Below are 18,862 nucleotides of genomic sequence, written 5' to 3'. Positions count from 1 at the left end.
TGGGTTTGCAGGTTTTGATGGAAAGTTGTGCTCGCTTTTTCGAGTTTGTGAGGAGAAGTAATGCAGTTAGTCCTACTGTTGCATTGGAAACTGCAACTGCTTTGCAGGTAATGATGTCAGTATGCATTTCAAAGTGTTTAAGATGATACTAAATAATAGTTGAACTAATAATACTCATATATCTAAGGGCAGATGAGGATTGAGAAAGTGACTCGCAGGGCACAGGAGCAAATTCAAATGGTATTAGAAGAAAAGAGCAGGTTAAGACATTATGAATTTCTGTGTGTGTTTGCTCTGTTAATTGATTTGGTTATTTAAGCACACATCATTCAGGTGAACTTAGTTTCTTCGTAGTTGTTTTTTTTTTTTCAGTTTTTTATTCCATTTTTTTTTTTATAAGTAAAAGATAGATATTATATATATGAATGAAAAAAGTATAGCCCTTGTACACATGAAGTATACATAAGTGCTCCTAAATACATTCTAAGAATGATAAATTAAAGACAAGAAATCTTGAATATTGTCCCCATGCAAAACAATAGTGGAAAACCAACACATTAGAGTGTGGAGAAAAAAATTCTTCAACTTGGTCATTGTGCGTTCCTTATATTCAAAGCATCTCGCATTCCTTTCCGTCCAAGTACACCACATAATGCACAACAGAATCATCTTCCACACTGCTGCCACTTGTTGACAGCCTTGCAACTTTGTCCAACAACCCAGCAAATCCACCACCCTCATAGGCATAACCCAAGCAACATCAACCCTTTGAAAGATCTCATCCCACAACGCCCTTGTTACCTCACAGTGTAATAAGAGATGGTCCACGGATTCACCATTCTTTTTACACATGTAGCACCAATCCACCAATACACAACCTCTCTTCCTCAAATTGTCCGTTGTCAATATCTTTCCAAGAGCAGCATTCCAAACAAAAAAAGCTATTTTAGAAGGCACACGAGCTCTCCAAATATTCTTCCATGGGAACGGAGTATTGTCAAGATGCTATAATACGCCTTAACTGTACATATCCTGTGATTATTAGACCTCCACTTCAAGCTATCTCGTTGTGCCATAGGAATCTCCGTGGAATATAATAAGCTGAAAAAAACAGAGACACTAGGTAATTCCCAATCATGGAAATCCCTATTAAACAGAATATTCCATTGGTGCGTACTATGAGAAAATAATCGCACATCCGCCACTAAGGCCTCCCTATTAACTGCACTACGGTATAGAGCTGGAAAAACCCTTACCAATGCCTGATCTCCACACCACACGTCTCGCTAAAATCTGATTCGATTGCCCTCACCAACTACAAAACGAATTTGATTTGCAAAGCATGGCCACCCCTTTCTTATATACTTCCATAATCCCACACCATACCCCCCTCTCACTTCATTAGAGCACCAACCACCCAGCCCAATACCATATCTAGCATCAATAATATCCTTCCACAATGATCTCCCCTCCAAATGATATCTCTAAAGCCATTTTCCTAGTAAACTTTATTAAAAGTTCCAATTGGTATATCCTTTATTTATTTTGACCGAACCTTAACTCAAAACAATTGGGGTCTGATACATATCTCTTTTATATCCTATCTAAGGCCATATTTGTACTCAGCCTATTTTTATTTCTGCTTGGTGTCTCAGGTTTGCTCTTGACATTGATTTCGATGCTCCAAAAGTTATAATTCCTATCAGAATTTGTGGCTCTTCCATATGCGACAGTCATTTTCTTTTGGATTTTGGTCATTTCACGTTGCATACCAAGGTTTGCATATTTAATTGGACTTCTTTTATTGCTCTTAGTTGCATTTACTTTGCCTGAGACGATTAATCATTATTGCAGGAATGTCAGTCGGATGAACCGAGGCAGAATATGTATACTCGTTTTTTTATATCTGGAAGAGATATTGCTGCTTTCTTTACAGATTGTGGTATTAAACGTCAGAACTGCACTTTGGTCTCACAAAACCACAGTAATCAGCAAATTGTATCTTCTATGCCAGAAGAAGCTGATAATTTCTGTCCTCTGGTTGATAGGTGTGGGATGGCAGTACTTATTGATCAGGTATAGATTTTTTTTTTCAAATAATGATTGGTATATGGGTTTCTTTTTATGCCATTTTTAGTGATGAGGATTCATGCTAACACACTTTTGTATATTATTATCGAAGATCAAAGTACCTCACCCGAGTTGCCCGTCAACTCGCATTTCTATTCAAGTGCCAAACCTTGGTATTCACTTTTCACCAGCGAGATATTGCAGACTCATGGAATTGCTTAAAATATTGTATGGTACGATGGAAACTGGTAGTCAGCCGACAGTTGATAATTTTCAAGCTGAACTTGCTCCTTGGAGTCCTGCAGATCTTGCTACTGATGCTAGAATCCTAGTTTGGAAGGTATATTTTCAATTCCAAGGGATACAAGCAGGTTGGATATTCACCTCGTGTATCTCATTTCAATCGTTCCTGATATAAATTTCTTCTTTTAGGGAATAGGCAATTCTGTGGCTACTTGGCAGCCATGCTTTCTGGTGTTGTCAGGGTTATATCTTTATGTTTTGGAGTCAGAAAAGTCCCAGAGCTACCAGCGATGCACAAGGTTTTCATTTTCCTTTCCTTTTCCTTGTGTTTCTTGGATATTGATTCTTCTCTGCTCTTAGTGATCTGATCTTCTTAACCTTTAGGTACTTTTATCATCACATTTTTTTATTAGATGATCCTTTACCTTTGGTAAATATCTTCTTTTGGAGTTTTAAGACACCAAATCAGTTGTATTTCATTTTTGGGGTGTTGCAGCATGGCTGGAAGACAAGTGCATGAAGTTCCTCCGACAAATGTTGGTGGTGCACGGTTTTGTCTTGCTGTGAGTTTCAGGGGAATGGACATTCAGAAGGTAAGCTTAGTTCTTTTAAGTAATATGGTTTGACATTTTCTTTGTATGAATCAAAATTATTGTTGCCTTTTAGAATTTATATTTGGTAGGTTTAAGAGGTGCTGTTTTTATACTTTGCATGCCTTACTTCAGACAGTAACAGTATGGTGTCTTTCAGTTAGTACAACAACATATATACACATGAACCTTCACATATCCAGTTGTTTATTGTTTACATAATATTCTAAGCAAATATTTCAGCTTCCCTTCTCGCTCTTCATGAAAGTTAGCCATTTAGTAGATTTGATTTGTCTCTTTTTTATCTGTTGGGGCCCCATGGATACTGATTTTGATTAGTTTGACTTAACTGGAGATTTCAACTTGTGTAGTTTTTGCTTCTGATGGAGATTACTTTTTTTTTTTCTTTTTGTGGAAACCTATTGTTCAAAAGTTAACTATAAAAAAATCTATTGTTTAAAAGTTTGCAATTAGACAAAATATGAGGTATCGTGTGACTCCCCGTGCCCTGAAATTTTTGCATACTTTATTTACCATGTGTGGCAACATGCTATTTGTGTTGGGTTACAAAACAATTTATTATACCTATTATTTCCTCTAATTTGGACATGGATCTGGAATTTTTTTTCATCTATGTAAGTGAAAAACTAATGCTTTAACTTTTATTTTCCAGGCTCTGGAATCTTCTAGTACCTGGGTTGTATTGTTTTCCAACGAGGATGAAAAAGTCATTTGGTTGAAAGGACTTATTCAGGCCACATATCAAGCCTCTGTAATCATTTTAAATCCATCTTTTCATTATTCGGCTTTTTGGTGATTATCATTAAGGTAAATATGTATTTCTTCTTCATGTAGGCACCTCCATCTGTTGATTTACTTGGAGAAAGAAGCAATGTTCAAGCTGTGCTTGGTGAGCCTCAGTCCTCAAATTCGAAAGCAGTGGACCTTGTCATTAATGGGGCATTGGTAGAAACAAAGTTATTTGTATATGGAAAGGTTAGCAGGTGCATTTATTTATTCATTAGTATGACAGAGTTAAAGGTTTTGTGTTTCAAGGTATCTCTAGGGACTTCATTCACCTCCCGTATGGTTTAGGTTATATTAGCAAACCATTAACTACTAGCTAGTTTTCATTGCTTTAAGACTTATAATTGTGTAATTTTGTATATAATTATGCAGACTGGAGATAAAGTTGACAAGAAACTTGATGAGACTCTAATTCTTGAGGTTCTTGCTGGTGGGGGCAAGGTTTGTATAGCCGCTTGTTTTAAATTTCAGTATCATTTGTTTCTCTGCTGACAAAATTTTCCTTTTTATAAGTGAAATCTTTTATTAAAACTAAAAAAGGGTGCTACCCAAGCACACGTGAAGTATACATTACATACACCTAACCAGAAAAAAATCTCTCTGTTGACACACTTGAAAAGTTTCAACTTGAATAATATGATGTTCTTGTCTCTTCCATTATTGGGCAGAAGTAACACATGGGGCATTCGGAGGAAAATCTGTCAATTTCATTTTTAAGAAGAGAATGTCAAGGGAACTGGGCCTATGAAGACTCCCATTGTTGTTGTGTCAATGGGTGTAGCCCAGTAGCCAAGTTCTACATTTCATGCAGGAGACGAGTAGAACGGATGGGTCTTGCATAAAAATAAAGAACTTAGGGTTTTAATCTGTTGATTCGTGTACAAATACTGGAATAAAATCTCTCTTCAACCCTGTTGATTCTTCTAAAATCCATGATATTTAGATATATTCTATTGTTTTACCGAGTCCCTTTCTTCTTGCCTTACAAACTGGTGAAGTCATTTTCATTGTTTTGCTAGCCAGCTAACAATACTGCAAAAGAAAGGACATGATTCTAGAGAAGTGTAGTGGGAAGGAGGGACTAGTTTCCTCAATATAGCTTCCCAATCTGAACACCAAGCCAGCCTTGTGGAACAGATGGATGGGGCAAGCAGGTTTCTTAGTCTTGGGACGTACAATATTTCAAATTAATCTCTCTGTATCAATCCAAACTGGATATGACATGTTTCTGGAGAGAGCTTTCTTGGTAATGAGATTGAGTGGGCCTTCCCCTCCCAGACCAGCCCTGCCATCTGTAGAGCTAAACCAATCTGTTCTTGCTAGATTTGTTTGGGTGATATAAGAATTTGAGAAATCATTGCTTGATGTTTCTCATTGAAGTTCTTACTGTTCCTCAAGGGGCTGCGTGTCCATATAAATATCTCCCATAAGATGTGTTAGCCTTATATTTGATGTGCACGACTGGAGTTCATATGTAGCTTATTGAAGTTGAGAAGTTTTTTGGGCTTAACAATCTTTTTGTCTAACCATTTACAAGTACAGGGGATTCTTGAATTATCATATATTTTTCCATTGAATATTTAACCATTTTATTTTACAGGTTTACGTAATTCGTTGTGTGGGTGACCTTACAGTCAAGATGAAGCTACACTCCTTAAAGATTAAAGATGAGCTTCAAGGTCATCTCTCTTCAAGTCCACAGTATCTAGCTTGTTCAGTTGAGAAAAATGACAAATCGGCTGCTTCCCCTGGCTCATTTGATCCTCATCCAAGGGAGACGTCTTTAGTGCTTCCTGAGAATGATGATATTTTCAAGGATGCTTTGCCAGATTTTATGTCTTTATCAGATATCGGCATTTATTCACCAAATATTGATGTGGGTCATTGTGGAAAGATGGTGGACAGGAGCGATTCTGCTCTGTTCGAGTCCGCTGAAGCCTTTTCTCATGAAAAAGATCTGGGAAAGGGGAAGGGCATTTCTGGTGAGATCTATTATGAGGCAGAGGGCAGTGATAATTCAGATTTTGTATCTGTTACCTTCTCGACAAGGAGTTCTGGCTCGTCTGACTATGATGGTGTAGATACACAGGTACCTGAGCTGAGCATCTTGGACTTTGAGTTAGACTTGACAACATTAGTTTGTAATGCTAATCTTTTCAATTGAATATTTTCAGATGAGTATTCGAATGTCCAAACTAGAATTCTTTTGCAACAGACCCACTCTTGTTGCCTTAATTGGTTTTGGCTTGGATTTAAGCGCTGTGAATCATGTGGGAAGCAGTACAAATATGACAAAAACTTCAGAAGATGAATCTTTGATGAACAAAGAGAATACCGAATATAGTGGACATGTTAAAGGGTTGCTAGGTTACGGTAAAGGTCGTGTAGTATTTTTCTTAGGCATGAATGTTGACAGTGTCTCTGTATATCTTAACAAGGAGGATGGTTCTCAGCTTGCCATGTTTGTACAAGAAAGTTTCCTGTTGGATATTAAGGTGATGATCTTGTCAGTAGTCACTTGTTTCAGCCTTTCTTTACTGTTTCAATATTGTTAATATGAATTGTTTCTGAGAGTTTAGCTACTCTTCCAAAATATTATGGTGTTTTCTCCAATGTGGATTTTAAATTTCATCTGTAGTTCAACTACAGTTTTCTTTTTGTTTTTATTTTCAGATCACTGTGATCTTCTGTACTATATTCTCAATTGCATGTTTTCTTTTATCTTTTTCAAGGTCCACCCAAGTTCTCTTTCGATTGAAGGCACATTAGGAAATCTTAGACTTCGTGACATGTCTCTAGGAACAGATCACTGCTGGGGTTGGCTTTGCGACATACGTAACCCGGGGGTTGAATCTCTTATTAAGGTCTGTTACCCAGTTTTTGGCGAGCAAGTGATGCATCACAGGCTATGGGTTTTGTTCTTTTATATTTATATTCATATTAATTATTCTCAGATACTCTGTCTTCCATTTTCTTTTCCAGTTCCAATTCAATTCTTATAGTGTTGAAGATGATGATTACGAAGGATATGATTACAGCTTGTGTGGGAGACTTTCTGCCGTACGCATCGTGTTCCTCTATAGGTTTGTTCAGGAGGTACATTACAAAACTACTGGTGATTATTTCCGTAGTTTACATGTTTAGCAGTGTTAATGATTCTCGAGGTATTTTAATTTATTGGCATTCAAGTTTCTCATGGTTTCTATGTTATTTGAAGCGCTTATGAAAAAAGTTTCCTTAATTTTTAATTTTTTATTTAAGATATTTGCTATTACATGGTTTCTGCAGATAACAGCATACTTTATGGATCTTGCTACCCCACATACTGAAGAAGCAATCAAACTTGTGGATAAAGTTGGAGACTTTGAGTGGTTGATTCAGAAATATGAGATGGATGGATCTCCTGCTTTAAAGCTGGACCTCTCACTCGACACTCCAATAATCATCATTCCGAGAAATTCAATGAGCAAAGAGTTCGTAGATCTGGCCTTATTTCTTGTATAATACTAATTTGATAGACTTCTAGATACGATTTGAGTGAGACTATTTACGACCTAGGAGTTTTAGAGAGAAAGGTATTAATTTCAAAGGTTGAAATGTGTCACATGAAAATTTTACAAATTAAATAAATATCTGGAAGGTATGTGAATTGGAGTAATGTAGTACTTTGACACAGGGATCTTGGTATTGGTGGAGGTGGTGACAACAATGGTGTTGGTGGTGGTTAAGTTACTAATTGTCCCAAAATTTAAAGTTGATAACAAAATTTAAACATAATTGTTTACTTAATATCCTTATATTTCCATTTATGTGTGGGCCAAACACTCCTCACAAAAGTTAAACATAATTGTTTACGAGTGGAGTTTTGTTCTAATTCAGGATCACTGCTCTGATTCGATGTTAAATCACCAATTATCCAAAAACCTTAAGTTGATGGGAATTGATGAATTTTATCATTTAAAATGGTAAAGGTGATGACTAATAGGTTTTGTTGTTGCTGATAGCAATGAAGAGGTGATGAGTTAGATGTTGGTGGTTGTCGTAGTAACAATGCATTAGTATTTTGGGTGATATTGATGATTGTAGTGGTTGGAAAATGCGGTGGCAGCAGCTGTTGTGGGTACGGTAATAGATGGAAGCTGCTAATGATGGGTGGTGGTGGTGGTGGTGTGACTGCTGCAGCCATGAATGATGGCAATGATGTTGGTGTAACATTGGTGGTGGTTCAATATGGTGGTCTTGGTTGTGATGACAATGACAAGGGTTGCAAACATAACTCCTTGCATGGGTGATTTGGAAGGACCACTCTTTTTTTTTTTTAAAGTTTTGATTGGTGGGATTGGGATTTCTATACAAAGATTTCTGAAAATCCTATTTTATTGAGCTCAGCAGAAACAGAAATTCCTAAGTTCCTACATTCTTTCATGAAAATGAACTCTTGTAGTTCCTGTTTTGCTTAAAGATGTATACAAAAATATAATGTTTACTGAAAGATTATATGCTATCACATTTTAATTTGTCCAAGGAGCATGGCTTGGAAATCGTATTAAATTGTCTGCCTATTTGAGCTTGAGCTACAAATTTAGTAGTGCTAAACTTTGTTGTGTTGATTTATTTTGATTAGGAACCCCTTTTCTTTTCTTCTATTTATCCTTCTTATGGTTTATTTTTCCTTTTTTGGTTGATTTAATAGTCGTGGTAAAATAGCTTTGCAATTTTTTGTTTACATGATGTTAAATATTTGTAGGCTTAATGTTCAGTCGAGTGTAATCTTTTGGTATTTTGCAGTTTCATTCAACTTGATCTGGGCCAGCTGCAGGTGAGAAATAAATTTAGTTGGCATGGCAGCCCAGAGAAAGATCCTTCAGCTGTCCATATTGATGTTTTACGTGCTGAGGTTCATATCCTTTTTTATTTCAGTGTGTTGACATTATCCATTTACTTCACTATTTTTCACACCGGCATTTTGTTTTGCAGATTCTGGGTATCAACATGTCTGTAGGAATCAATGGTAGTCTTGGTAAACCAATGATAAGGGAAGGCCAAGGATTTGATGTTAATGTGCGCCGAAGTTTGAGAGATGTGTTTAGAAAAGTTCCAACCTTTTCACTAGAAGTGAAGGTAGTATTTGCACTTGAGATTCTTATCAACTAGTTACTTTCTTGCTTCTCATTTTGATGGTTTAAACAACTTTAATATACCTTGTGTGGGGCAGTGTTGATGCTATTATGGTTTACATGTTCTATATGGTGTCACGTGAAGATGGTATAGACCTGTAGTTCTCTGGCATATAATATGCCTTGTGCATTTACTTGACGTCAGTGGGCTTCTGTGCTGGAAGAAACCTTTTGGATGGAACACTTGTCTCTTAGTTTTTTTTTTTTTTACATATATATGCTTTATTTTTCCTCAAATTATGATCCCAGTCTGGTTTCATACTAGAGTAGAAGTTGTGGAAAAATCTGTGATTTTTTGGGCTCAATAGTTTATTCGGTGGGCAATGATTATGATTTTTTGTGATTTAATTTGTCATATTTAAAATATATTTGGGTTGCTTTTCTAGATCTGTCAGTTTTGTTTATTACAATGAGTTCAAACCTGTGTTAGTTCTTGTTGGTATATATGGTTTTAGATTAAATTTGATGTGATTGGTTCATGGTGATGAACGTAGTCTATTATTTTAGGGGTTGCAGTCTTTGTTTGGTTCATTTATACCTTATTTGATATTGTTTCTTTCTGATTAGATATATGCATGATACTTATGATTTGTGTTGGACTTGAGCTGACTTAATTTTTGGGAAACCTGTGTGTGTAAGGTCCTGTGGTGGTGTTTCAAAATGACTCAGGCTCACTATTTTCTTTTCTTTTTCCTTGTATTTTCTGATGTAAACATTTGTACTAAGTTTCTGGTGCCGCTAGCTATAAGACATTATGTATCAGTGTAATGAAAAATCTGTGTCAAATTTGGTTTTTATTTAAATTATATAGATTAATCACACAAAAAAATAGTAATTCAATGTAATGGTTGATTATAACCAACCTAACTATACACACCCGTGCGCGCATATACACGTGATATAAAGCTTGTTTATGCAGTAATAAAGGGTTCCATTAGTCTTTTTTTTCTCTGTTTAAACCGATAGCATGGAATAGGAAGCTGACATGACTGGATTCTTCTAAAAGTTTCAACTTTCTTATTAATTCTGTCAAGAGATCCACTCAACCACCAGTGTCACAAAATGAATTTTGTGCCTTCAGGGGTTACATGAATTACAATGCAGAAAAAAAATCCTGATTAAAATTGAGTTATTCATTCAATTTTATTCCATAAAACATATGATAGCATCCATGCCTGAAATTCAAAAACTTTAGCGAAAAGGAACTAGATGAGTCAGGTGGAATCTTTTATGTAATCCTATTTCAATGTTTCAGATTCCAATATATTTTGTTTAATATTGTACATTTTATCTCGTTTCATTTCTGAAAATATTTTTTTGCTGTATAGATTGAATAATTTGATTAGAGATCAAAGTTGGATCACCTATTTTACAACTGACTCTAAATATATCTCTTGCTTGTTTCTTCAAATATCATGTTATTTAAATGGTGCCCTCATTTGATTAAAACTGAAACTCTCTTAAAATTCAAAATTGACGTTTGATGTTATACACTTTTGGTTGGTTAACTTTTCAGGGTCTCGTATGTTTGAGTTAAAGAAAAAAGAAACTTTATGGGATGATTGTGATTATGATTCTTTAGCTGATTCTTTACTTATAAAAAAATGATTCTTTAGTTGATATGTATGAGTGATCTTTTGAGCAGGTAGGTTTATTGCATGGGGTGATGTCTGACAAAGAATACAAAGTTATTCTGGATTGTGCATACATGAACTTATGTGAGGAGCCAAGGCTTCCTCCAAGCTTCCGAGGCAGGAAATCTGGTTCAAAGGATACCATGAGGATGCTGGTTGACAAGGTCAACATAAGTAGTCAAATGCTACTCTCTCGTACGGTTACCATAGTGGCGGTTGTAGTTGACCATGCCTTATTAGAGTTGTGTAATGGCATTCAGGAGTCACCCCTAGCTCATATTGCGGTGAGTAATTATCTTGATTCAACCTACATGAATCTTGATCTTGATTATATACATCTATGTGTGTCTGTATCTGTGCTTTGTACTATTTATTTTCCATGGTGTTGGCTGCTATATACTAAACTATATTGTTTGTTTGGTTTTTCAGCTGGAAGGTCTTTGGGTATCATATCGGATGACATCGTCCTCTGAAACAGACCTCTATGTAACCATTCCCAAATTTTCCATTCTAGATATCCGCCCAGATATAAAACCTGAGATGCGCCTGATGCTTGGATCATCCACTGATGCTTCCAAACAAGCTTCTCCTGGAAATTTTCCATTTTTCTTGGATAAAGGCAGCTTTTCAAGAACAAACACAGAAGCTGACCTTGACATTGATGTGCCAGTTCCAACAATGTTCTTGATGGACTACAGATGGCGGAAGTCATCCCAATCATTTGTGGTTCGGGTTCAGCAGCCTCGAGTTCTTGTAGTACCTGATTTTCTTCTTGCTGTTGGTGAGTTTTTTGTGCCTGCTTTGGGAGCAATAACTGGAAGGGATGAAACAATGGACCCTACCAATGATCCCCTGAGTAGGAAAAATGCAATAGTACTCAGTGAACGTGTTTACAAACAGAAGGAAGATGTGGTGCACCTGTCCCCAAGTAGACAATTAGTTGCAGACTCTTTAAGCATTGATGAATACACATATGATGGTTGTGGAAAGGTTATCTGTTTAAGTGAAGAAACTGATGCAAAGGAATCCCATTCATTCAGATATCAACCAATTATAATTATTGGACGTGGTAAGAGGCTGCGGTTTGTGAATGTAAAGATTGAGGTACTATCACTTCCTACTTACAGATGGTTGTTCTTATAATACTACTTGCATTTGTTTCTTATTTTTATAAATGGGGGCAATGTGTGCATTAGATTTGGTCACTAGTTGGAGTTCTTTAAAACAGATGGGCTAGAAGGAAACTAATGTTCAGAATTTTGTTTGACAAGTAAGATAAGTTTTATTGATAATAAAAGAGAGAATTCAGCATCATCGGCTAGGTAGACACCCGACATCCCAGGATTTGGACTAGGCTGTCAACATTATCCACATTGCCAACAAGTAGTAACTCAGGCTTGGCGCAGCTAATCTTCAGACTTAAGACTGCTTCAAAACTTTGGAACATGCAATGCAGAGAAAGTATGTCATAGACTCATGAAGGATTAACATGTCATAGAAAATAATAGGCGTGAGATAAGAAATCCTCATTGCGGGTCCCCATTGAGAAACCTGAAAGGTGGTCCTCATTTACCAGTGCCAAGATTGTTCTACTACGGCCTCCATGACAATTATAAGCAATGGAGGAGACAAGGGATACCCTTTTGTCTTTATCTACATAAGAGCTGAATGCATCATTCACCAATACTGAGTGCACTGTGGATATACTTTGACCTATACAACTGCACCATTTTTTCCCAAAGCCACCTCTCCTCAACGTATAAATCCCACTCACATGATCATACGCCATTTTAGATCTAGTTCACACAAAACAACTGTCTTGCTGATGTTATTATGCTATCAAAGTAATCAGTGGCAATGAAAACTGAATCTAATATTTGTCCCCAGGTGAAAGCATTCTGCGAGTGGGAGATGATCTTTACTAGCACCAACTTCAATATGTTAGCTAGCACATTTGAAATGATCTTCCATACTCCACTCACAAGACTTGTAGGTTGAGCTCTTTGATGTCAATGGCTCTTGTCTTCTACAGGATTGGGCTATGAATGTTTGCATCAAGACTTTCAAAATAATGCCCCCAGCATGAAAATTGTGAAAGACCTTTATTAGGTCTTCTTTCACCACTTCCCAACAAGTTTGGAGAAAAGCCATGGCTTAGCCACTTGGTCTTGGGGCTTTGTCTCCAGTCATTTCTCTAACCACCTCGCAAACTTCACACTTCACTTTCCTCACAGGTCCTTTCCAACTGCTTTCCTCCTCCACTCCCAATATTTTGAAAGTCAGGCCATCTAACTTAGGTCTCCAACTGAACAGCTCTGTGTACAAACTCTATAGAAATTATAGTATGCAATTGCCTGATGTCTTGGTGATTGACAAGAATTATGCCATTCATGCTCGAGTAGTCTGGAATTGCTCTGCCAATGTGAATTAGCAATCTAGTGGATGAACTGTGTACACCTGTTGCCCTCCCTCAACTGCAAGGTCCTTTGTCTCCATCTCCAAAAATATTACTCTAGAAGAGTAGAATGAGAAATAAAAAAGGAAATGTAAATTGGGAGCTAATAAACATCAACCTAAACTAGGCATGGAAAAATGAACAAAAAAGTTCCATTTGTAAATATGGATGTCAGCTTTGTTTGCGTGTCAACATTGTAGATTTGAATGGAATTGAATGATAATACCAAATCATTCGAAATCAAGTTAAATGAACTGAATTCCGGACACTTGTCTGCAATGTGTAAAATATAAAATCTGAAGAGTCCCCCAACTGTTTATGATTGTCTTTTTCATTTTGTGTGTTTATATTTATTGGCAGTATTGGCATTATTAGTATATTGGCAATCGATACGTATGAGTTCAGTTTTGTTGAAGGGGCACTATAATCGTATTAAACTGGCTGGTTTGAAGATTTGGAAGGATTGTTGTTTATAGTCTTTTGCTTAGATCAGCTCAATACTCCACATTTAGATTGATTTTGTGTTCATTATCCATCAGAATGGTTCTCTTTTGAGGAAGTATGCGTACTTGTGTAACGATAGCAGCTACTCAGTCTCTTTAGAGGATGGCGTTGAAGTAACATTTCTGGACATATCCTCATCTGTTGATGACAAAAAGAGTGTGCACTACATGCATGAATTTTCAGACACCACAAATATCTCTTCGTATTCTCAAAATAATACAAATGGGATGCAGAGTTTCACATTTGAAACCCAGGTGACTGATCTTCATTTCTAGATATGTTGTACGAATATATTTTCTTTCAACCTGTTTTCTCTCTGTTTTACTTTGAACTCTTGCCCTTTTGATATTTTGATCTTCAATCGCTGCTGTCTATATCTGGTTACTGTATGTCAACTATTAGTATTATTTGCTTGCTCATTTTATCCATTAAACTTTGGGCTTTAAATCTTTTCTTAAAATTATTAGGCAACACTCCCCTTGCAAAGTTCTGAAAACTTGTGTTAAGCCTTGAACTGCAGTCCTGTTTTGAATTTTTTTGTCTTTGATTTGTGATGTTCATCATAATCTTGTTCTACCAAGGTGCCTCTTGCCCATAATCTTGTTCTACCAAGGTGCCTCTTGCCCTTCCATCTAAAGCCTTAATTTTTTCAGTAATGTTTAACTTACTTAGCTATCTTGCTCCTTACTGAGTTCTTGCAGCCATTTGAAAAAAAAAAAAAAAAAAACTAGTTCATGTAAGAAAAATGGGTGGATTCATTTGCCATTAATATATAAGGCTGTGGCTTTTTCAACTGGAACATTATTATTTGTCCTGTTACCTTTTTCACCATGCATAGTTCCTAACTTCCTCGGCCAATGTTGAAAGCACTGCTCTTTGACAATGGAATAGGCCATTGGGCCAATAATTGTGAGAATAAAGAAGTTAATGATGATTTGTCAAACCAATAGCTTTTAACACTTTTGCGCCCCTAGAGATGCATTATGATGTTGTAACCTTCTCTTGCACTTGGCCAATTGAAAGACAGTGGTTTATTAGCAAGCTTCTGACAGATTGTTTAGTTAATTACAGAAAAGAAAAAAAAAATCATAAAACCTTTTCTTCTACAGGTCATTAAAATCACACCCCTGCCAGCTTTGACCTGGATGGATGGCTATATGTATGAGCTTTCTGCATTCAGTCCAGTTGTTATTATGAAAAGAACTGTTGATATGGCTCTTAGGGTTGAGCTACTGATACTGTACACAATGCCTCCATAGTCCTAATATAATTGCATTACATTACAAAGTCCATATTTCTGATTTTGGCTCCCACCTTTCACTTTGCTGGTGACTTTAGAGAAGTTTAGTCATTTTGGGAGGAAGCTATCATTACTAGATTTCATGCAGGGCAATATTTTGATTTGCTTTTGCTTGATAATAAAAATGAGTTCAAACTGAGAGTTTGATTTTGAACATTTCTCACTTCTAGCTGCTTTTTCTAATGAATTCAGACATGTTTCCTTGTTTGAATTGCTTAATACTATGTTTAGGTTGTTTCTCCTGAGCTCACCTTCTATGATGGTACAAAATCTTCTCTGGATGACTCATCCTATGGTGAAAAACTTCTCCGTGCAAAATTGGATTTGAGTTTCATGTAAGAGCATCGTATTTTCCTTTTGCAATCTTTGTATTTTGTTATGGTGCTTGTCCATAGTGCACATGGGTAAAAATCTCTTCGAAGGAGTTTTAACATATGTTCCTGATCCTCTTTTGCAGATGCAATTTATATGCTTTCACTTTTCTACCCCATTTCTTAAAATATCACTACAAATTTTAGACTACTAATTATTCTTCATCTCTCCACAAATGGCCCCCCCACCCTCCCCCACAAAAAAAAAAACCTTGCCCACACTTACAGAACATATGCAAATAAACGTGCACAGACCAATTAAGAGAATGGGAACAATTTTCAACTTATGTCCCCAAGAAGCGGTTTTGGTTTTAGTTTCCAGTTTGAGAAAAGAGAAGTAACTTTCATTAAGGCTGTATTAGTAATTCCGGTCAGCTTAGATGGTATTCTCCAAGTTTTGAATGTCAATAGAAAGGAGTACATCAACATCCTGATTTACACGTATAATTGATATATGAACATGGATGTTGAATTTAATATTCAAGTCTGCAGAATCATGCTAAAATGTGTAAACTTTTATTTGGAGTATTCATCATGTTATGTGAGATATCATGGAAGGAGCAAGATTGTAACGCCCAATAGGGAAGGCCTGAGCCATATCTGGGCCTACACTCCAAAAGAAATAGTCATCGGTACAATCGGAGTCCTATTGGAATCATTATAAAGAGCAAGAAGTTTTCCCTTCCAAGCAAAGTGGGATTTCATATACCATCTACACTCATCAGTTAGTATGGGGTATCACCGGTACTCTAGGAAATGTATAGTTCATCCGAACCCCTTTTTTTGGGTCCTGTCCGGAACCCGGAAAACCGGGGTCATCCGGGCGGGTATTAAGATTTCATACCCGCATCTACCCGGATGTGGGTATGGTTTTATAATGCGGTTACTCGTAACTGGGTTAAACTTTTTTAAAAAAATCTGACTTAAGAACATTTTGATCTTCCTGAACAAGAGAGAGAAACTAGAGAGCGAGATTCTTCCGGATGGGGAAGTAAAAAATAAAGCCTAGGGGAGAGAAAGCTAGCTACAATTCCCTTCCCACATCCCTTTCCTCATTTTCAATTCATGATCTTGATCCTTCATTCTAATGGTAGGCCTTTTGTATTTGAAGAAAAAAAGACATTCCTTGAATCATTTTATGCTTTCAAAAACCGAAGACGTCTTCGATTCCATTGAATCGTTTTGCTAAAGTTTTAAATTTAGGATCTAAGCCATTGTTTATTTCTCTGCTTGTGCTCTGTTTGTTTGCCTAGGAAATGTTAGAAAGGACAAGAACTGAAATTTTTTATTCTTTAGATTCTTAATTGTTTGGGACCTGATAAAGAAAGCAAAAACCTTGACTGAACTGAGCCTGGCACAATTGGTTTGTTTAGCCAAGGATTTAGGATCCAACAATTATTTTTTGGTTTTGATTGTCTGCCAAACAGAAAACTGAGGCTTTATCTTTCAGTTCATAGCATACATGGTGTATGAAGATTTGTACATATCGTTGCTGTTCACTTTTTCCTCTCTTCCGGTGGGCGGTTGGCATTGAACTGTAAATTTTTTAAAAGCATTTTTTTGATAAATCCGATTACAACCACCCATATTTTTTTAACTAGGTAAAGCCAGGTACCCGCCCATATTATAACCAGACTAACCCTCACCCGCATTATAGACCCGGATGTGGATCCGGGTAGCCAGATACCCAGATCCACATCCGGATGCACAGCCCTAGAACTGTAAATTTACAAATAACAAGCAAGGTTTTCTTTTTTAAATAACAAGCAAGAATTATTCTACAGAAATTGAATAGTAACAAGTATCCCATCTTTAGATGTCAAAGGTAAATACCACTTGGGGGAGCACATATCTTCTTGTAAACCATACTGCAAATGGACCTTCTTTTTCCCCAGCTTTCCATTTACAATATATAACAATTATGTATAATTATAGCATTAGATGGTTTCAATCTAATTTTGTTAAGCATTTTATCTGTATATGGAATTTTTGTTTCTTTCTTAATTTTTTAATAAGCTATTTTCAATTGGAAGTTGGGGTGGAGAAAACCATGATGGAAAACTGCCCTAGATGGTTTGGCTGTGCAGTAGACTGACTGAAGGGCTATTGAGAGAGAGTGAATATGATTATTTGAGTTGAATATGATTATTTGCATAAAAGGGCTTGTGAGTTGACAACAGTGTTGTGGAATGAGATCTTTAGAAGAGTTGATGTCGCTTGGGTAATGCCATTGAGGGTGGTTGATTTACTTGCTTGTTGGAAGGAAATTCAAGACTGTCCCCAGGTGGCGGCTGTATGGAAGATGATTCCGTTGTGCATTATGTGGTGTACTTGGTCGGAAAGGAATACGCAGTGCTTTGACAATATGGAGCGCACAATGACGAAGCTTCAGAATTTTTTTGTACACACGTTATTGCTCTGGTTTTCAGCCATTGTGCTTAATGGAAACAATGTTCATGACTTCTTATCTTTAATTTAGCAATTCTAGAATGTATTTAGGCGTTCTTTTGTATACCTCCTGTGTACATAGGCTATCCCTATTTCATTTGAATCAATAAAATTTACCTCTTATAAAAAAAAAAAAAGCATTTATGCTGAAGATGGAGGAGTTTTATAAAGGAATCCTGCTGTTAAATCTCATAACAACTGAAATTATATTTAACAAAACAGTTTCCACCACATTCCTTAGTAGTCCGACACAATTTTCCAAAGTGAAACTTTAAATTGTAGGAAGAATGTATCTTGTTGCCTTCTTTCAATTTCACATATTATGGCTTTTGTTTTGCACTTTTCAATTCTAAGCAAGTTTTTGTTAGTATCTTGTCATCCACATTTGTGGCTAAGAAACTCACATGTATTCTTAGTTTTACTCTGTCAAGTTACTCATCTCGATCCCTGTGATACCTCATTTAAGTGATAAGGGTAGGTGGTGTATGGGATCCCACCTTGCTCAGGAAGGAGAAGTTCTTGCTCTTTATAATATTCCAATAGGGCTCCAATTGTAACATTGACTAGTTCTTTTAGAGTATAGGTCATGTCGCTTGGCCTTTCATACACCACCTACCTTTATCACTTATCAGAATGTGGTATCATAATCCCACTTGGGCTTTCCTTATGAGAAACTCTTTTTGGGATATGAAGAGTGTGGAAAGGATACTTATATGAGAAGTACTTGTTGCTTGTCACGTGTGTCCGTTTTCTTCTTCTTCCTTTGTCTTTTGTACCCTTGAAACTTGTATGTTTCTCTCAGCCTTAATAGATGAATTTCAATTCTGTTTTAGCATTTTTTTTAGCAACAATATCTCCATCTCAATTTTGTGTATTTGTTTATATAACACAGATTAAATGCTTATAAAAGATTTAATTTTTTATTTCTTCAGGTATGCATCTAAGGAAAACGATACCTGGATTCGAGCCTTGGTGAAAGATCTCACTGTTGAGGCTGGTTCTGGTCTTATCATTCTTGATCCTGTGGATATATCAGGAGGATATACTTCTGTAAAGGACAAAACAAATCTGTCTATGATATCAACTGATATATGTATCCATCTTTCACTTAGTGCCATTTCTGTCATTCTTAATCTGCAAAACCAGGCAGCAGCAGCATTGCAATTTGGAAATGCAATAGCCCTTGCTCCCTGTACCAACTTTGACCGTTTATGGGTTGCCCCAAAAGGTCTCTCTCATATTAGCTATATTAACATTGATTTT

The 18,862-nt window shown here is 36.5% G+C and overlaps 1 protein-coding gene across 1 annotated transcript in view; it reads left to right on the top strand.

Moving 5' to 3' along the window:
- The window catches only part of LOC108986177, a 99,636-nt gene that overhangs the window by 58,288 nt on the left and 22,486 nt on the right, over positions 1–18,862 (top strand). The window contains exons 16-37 of the mRNA XM_018958698.2: positions 12–107; positions 193–260; positions 1,656–1,776; positions 1,855–2,076; positions 2,183–2,410; positions 2,503–2,612; positions 2,810–2,906; positions 3,577–3,675; positions 3,759–3,899; positions 4,083–4,151; positions 5,311–5,799; positions 5,885–6,205; positions 6,443–6,574; positions 6,693–6,806; positions 6,999–7,183; positions 8,499–8,607; positions 8,688–8,831; positions 10,533–10,805; positions 10,951–11,625; positions 13,516–13,734; positions 15,012–15,115; positions 18,532–18,827. Coding sequence (XP_018814243.2) covers positions 12–107; positions 193–260; positions 1,656–1,776; positions 1,855–2,076; positions 2,183–2,410; positions 2,503–2,612; positions 2,810–2,906; positions 3,577–3,675; positions 3,759–3,899; positions 4,083–4,151; positions 5,311–5,799; positions 5,885–6,205; positions 6,443–6,574; positions 6,693–6,806; positions 6,999–7,183; positions 8,499–8,607; positions 8,688–8,831; positions 10,533–10,805; positions 10,951–11,625; positions 13,516–13,734; positions 15,012–15,115; positions 18,532–18,827 — 4,312 coding nt within the window. The remainder of the gene's footprint in view (positions 1–11; positions 108–192; positions 261–1,655; positions 1,777–1,854; positions 2,077–2,182; positions 2,411–2,502; positions 2,613–2,809; positions 2,907–3,576; positions 3,676–3,758; positions 3,900–4,082; positions 4,152–5,310; positions 5,800–5,884; positions 6,206–6,442; positions 6,575–6,692; positions 6,807–6,998; positions 7,184–8,498; positions 8,608–8,687; positions 8,832–10,532; positions 10,806–10,950; positions 11,626–13,515; positions 13,735–15,011; positions 15,116–18,531; positions 18,828–18,862) is intronic.

Source organism: Juglans regia, chromosome 7 (genome assembly GCF_001411555.2).
Source record: "Juglans regia cultivar Chandler chromosome 7, Walnut 2.0, whole genome shotgun sequence".
Taxonomy (NCBI): Eukaryota; Viridiplantae; Streptophyta; class Magnoliopsida; order Fagales; family Juglandaceae; genus Juglans; species Juglans regia.
This window is presented reverse-complemented; position numbering and strand designations above follow the sequence as displayed.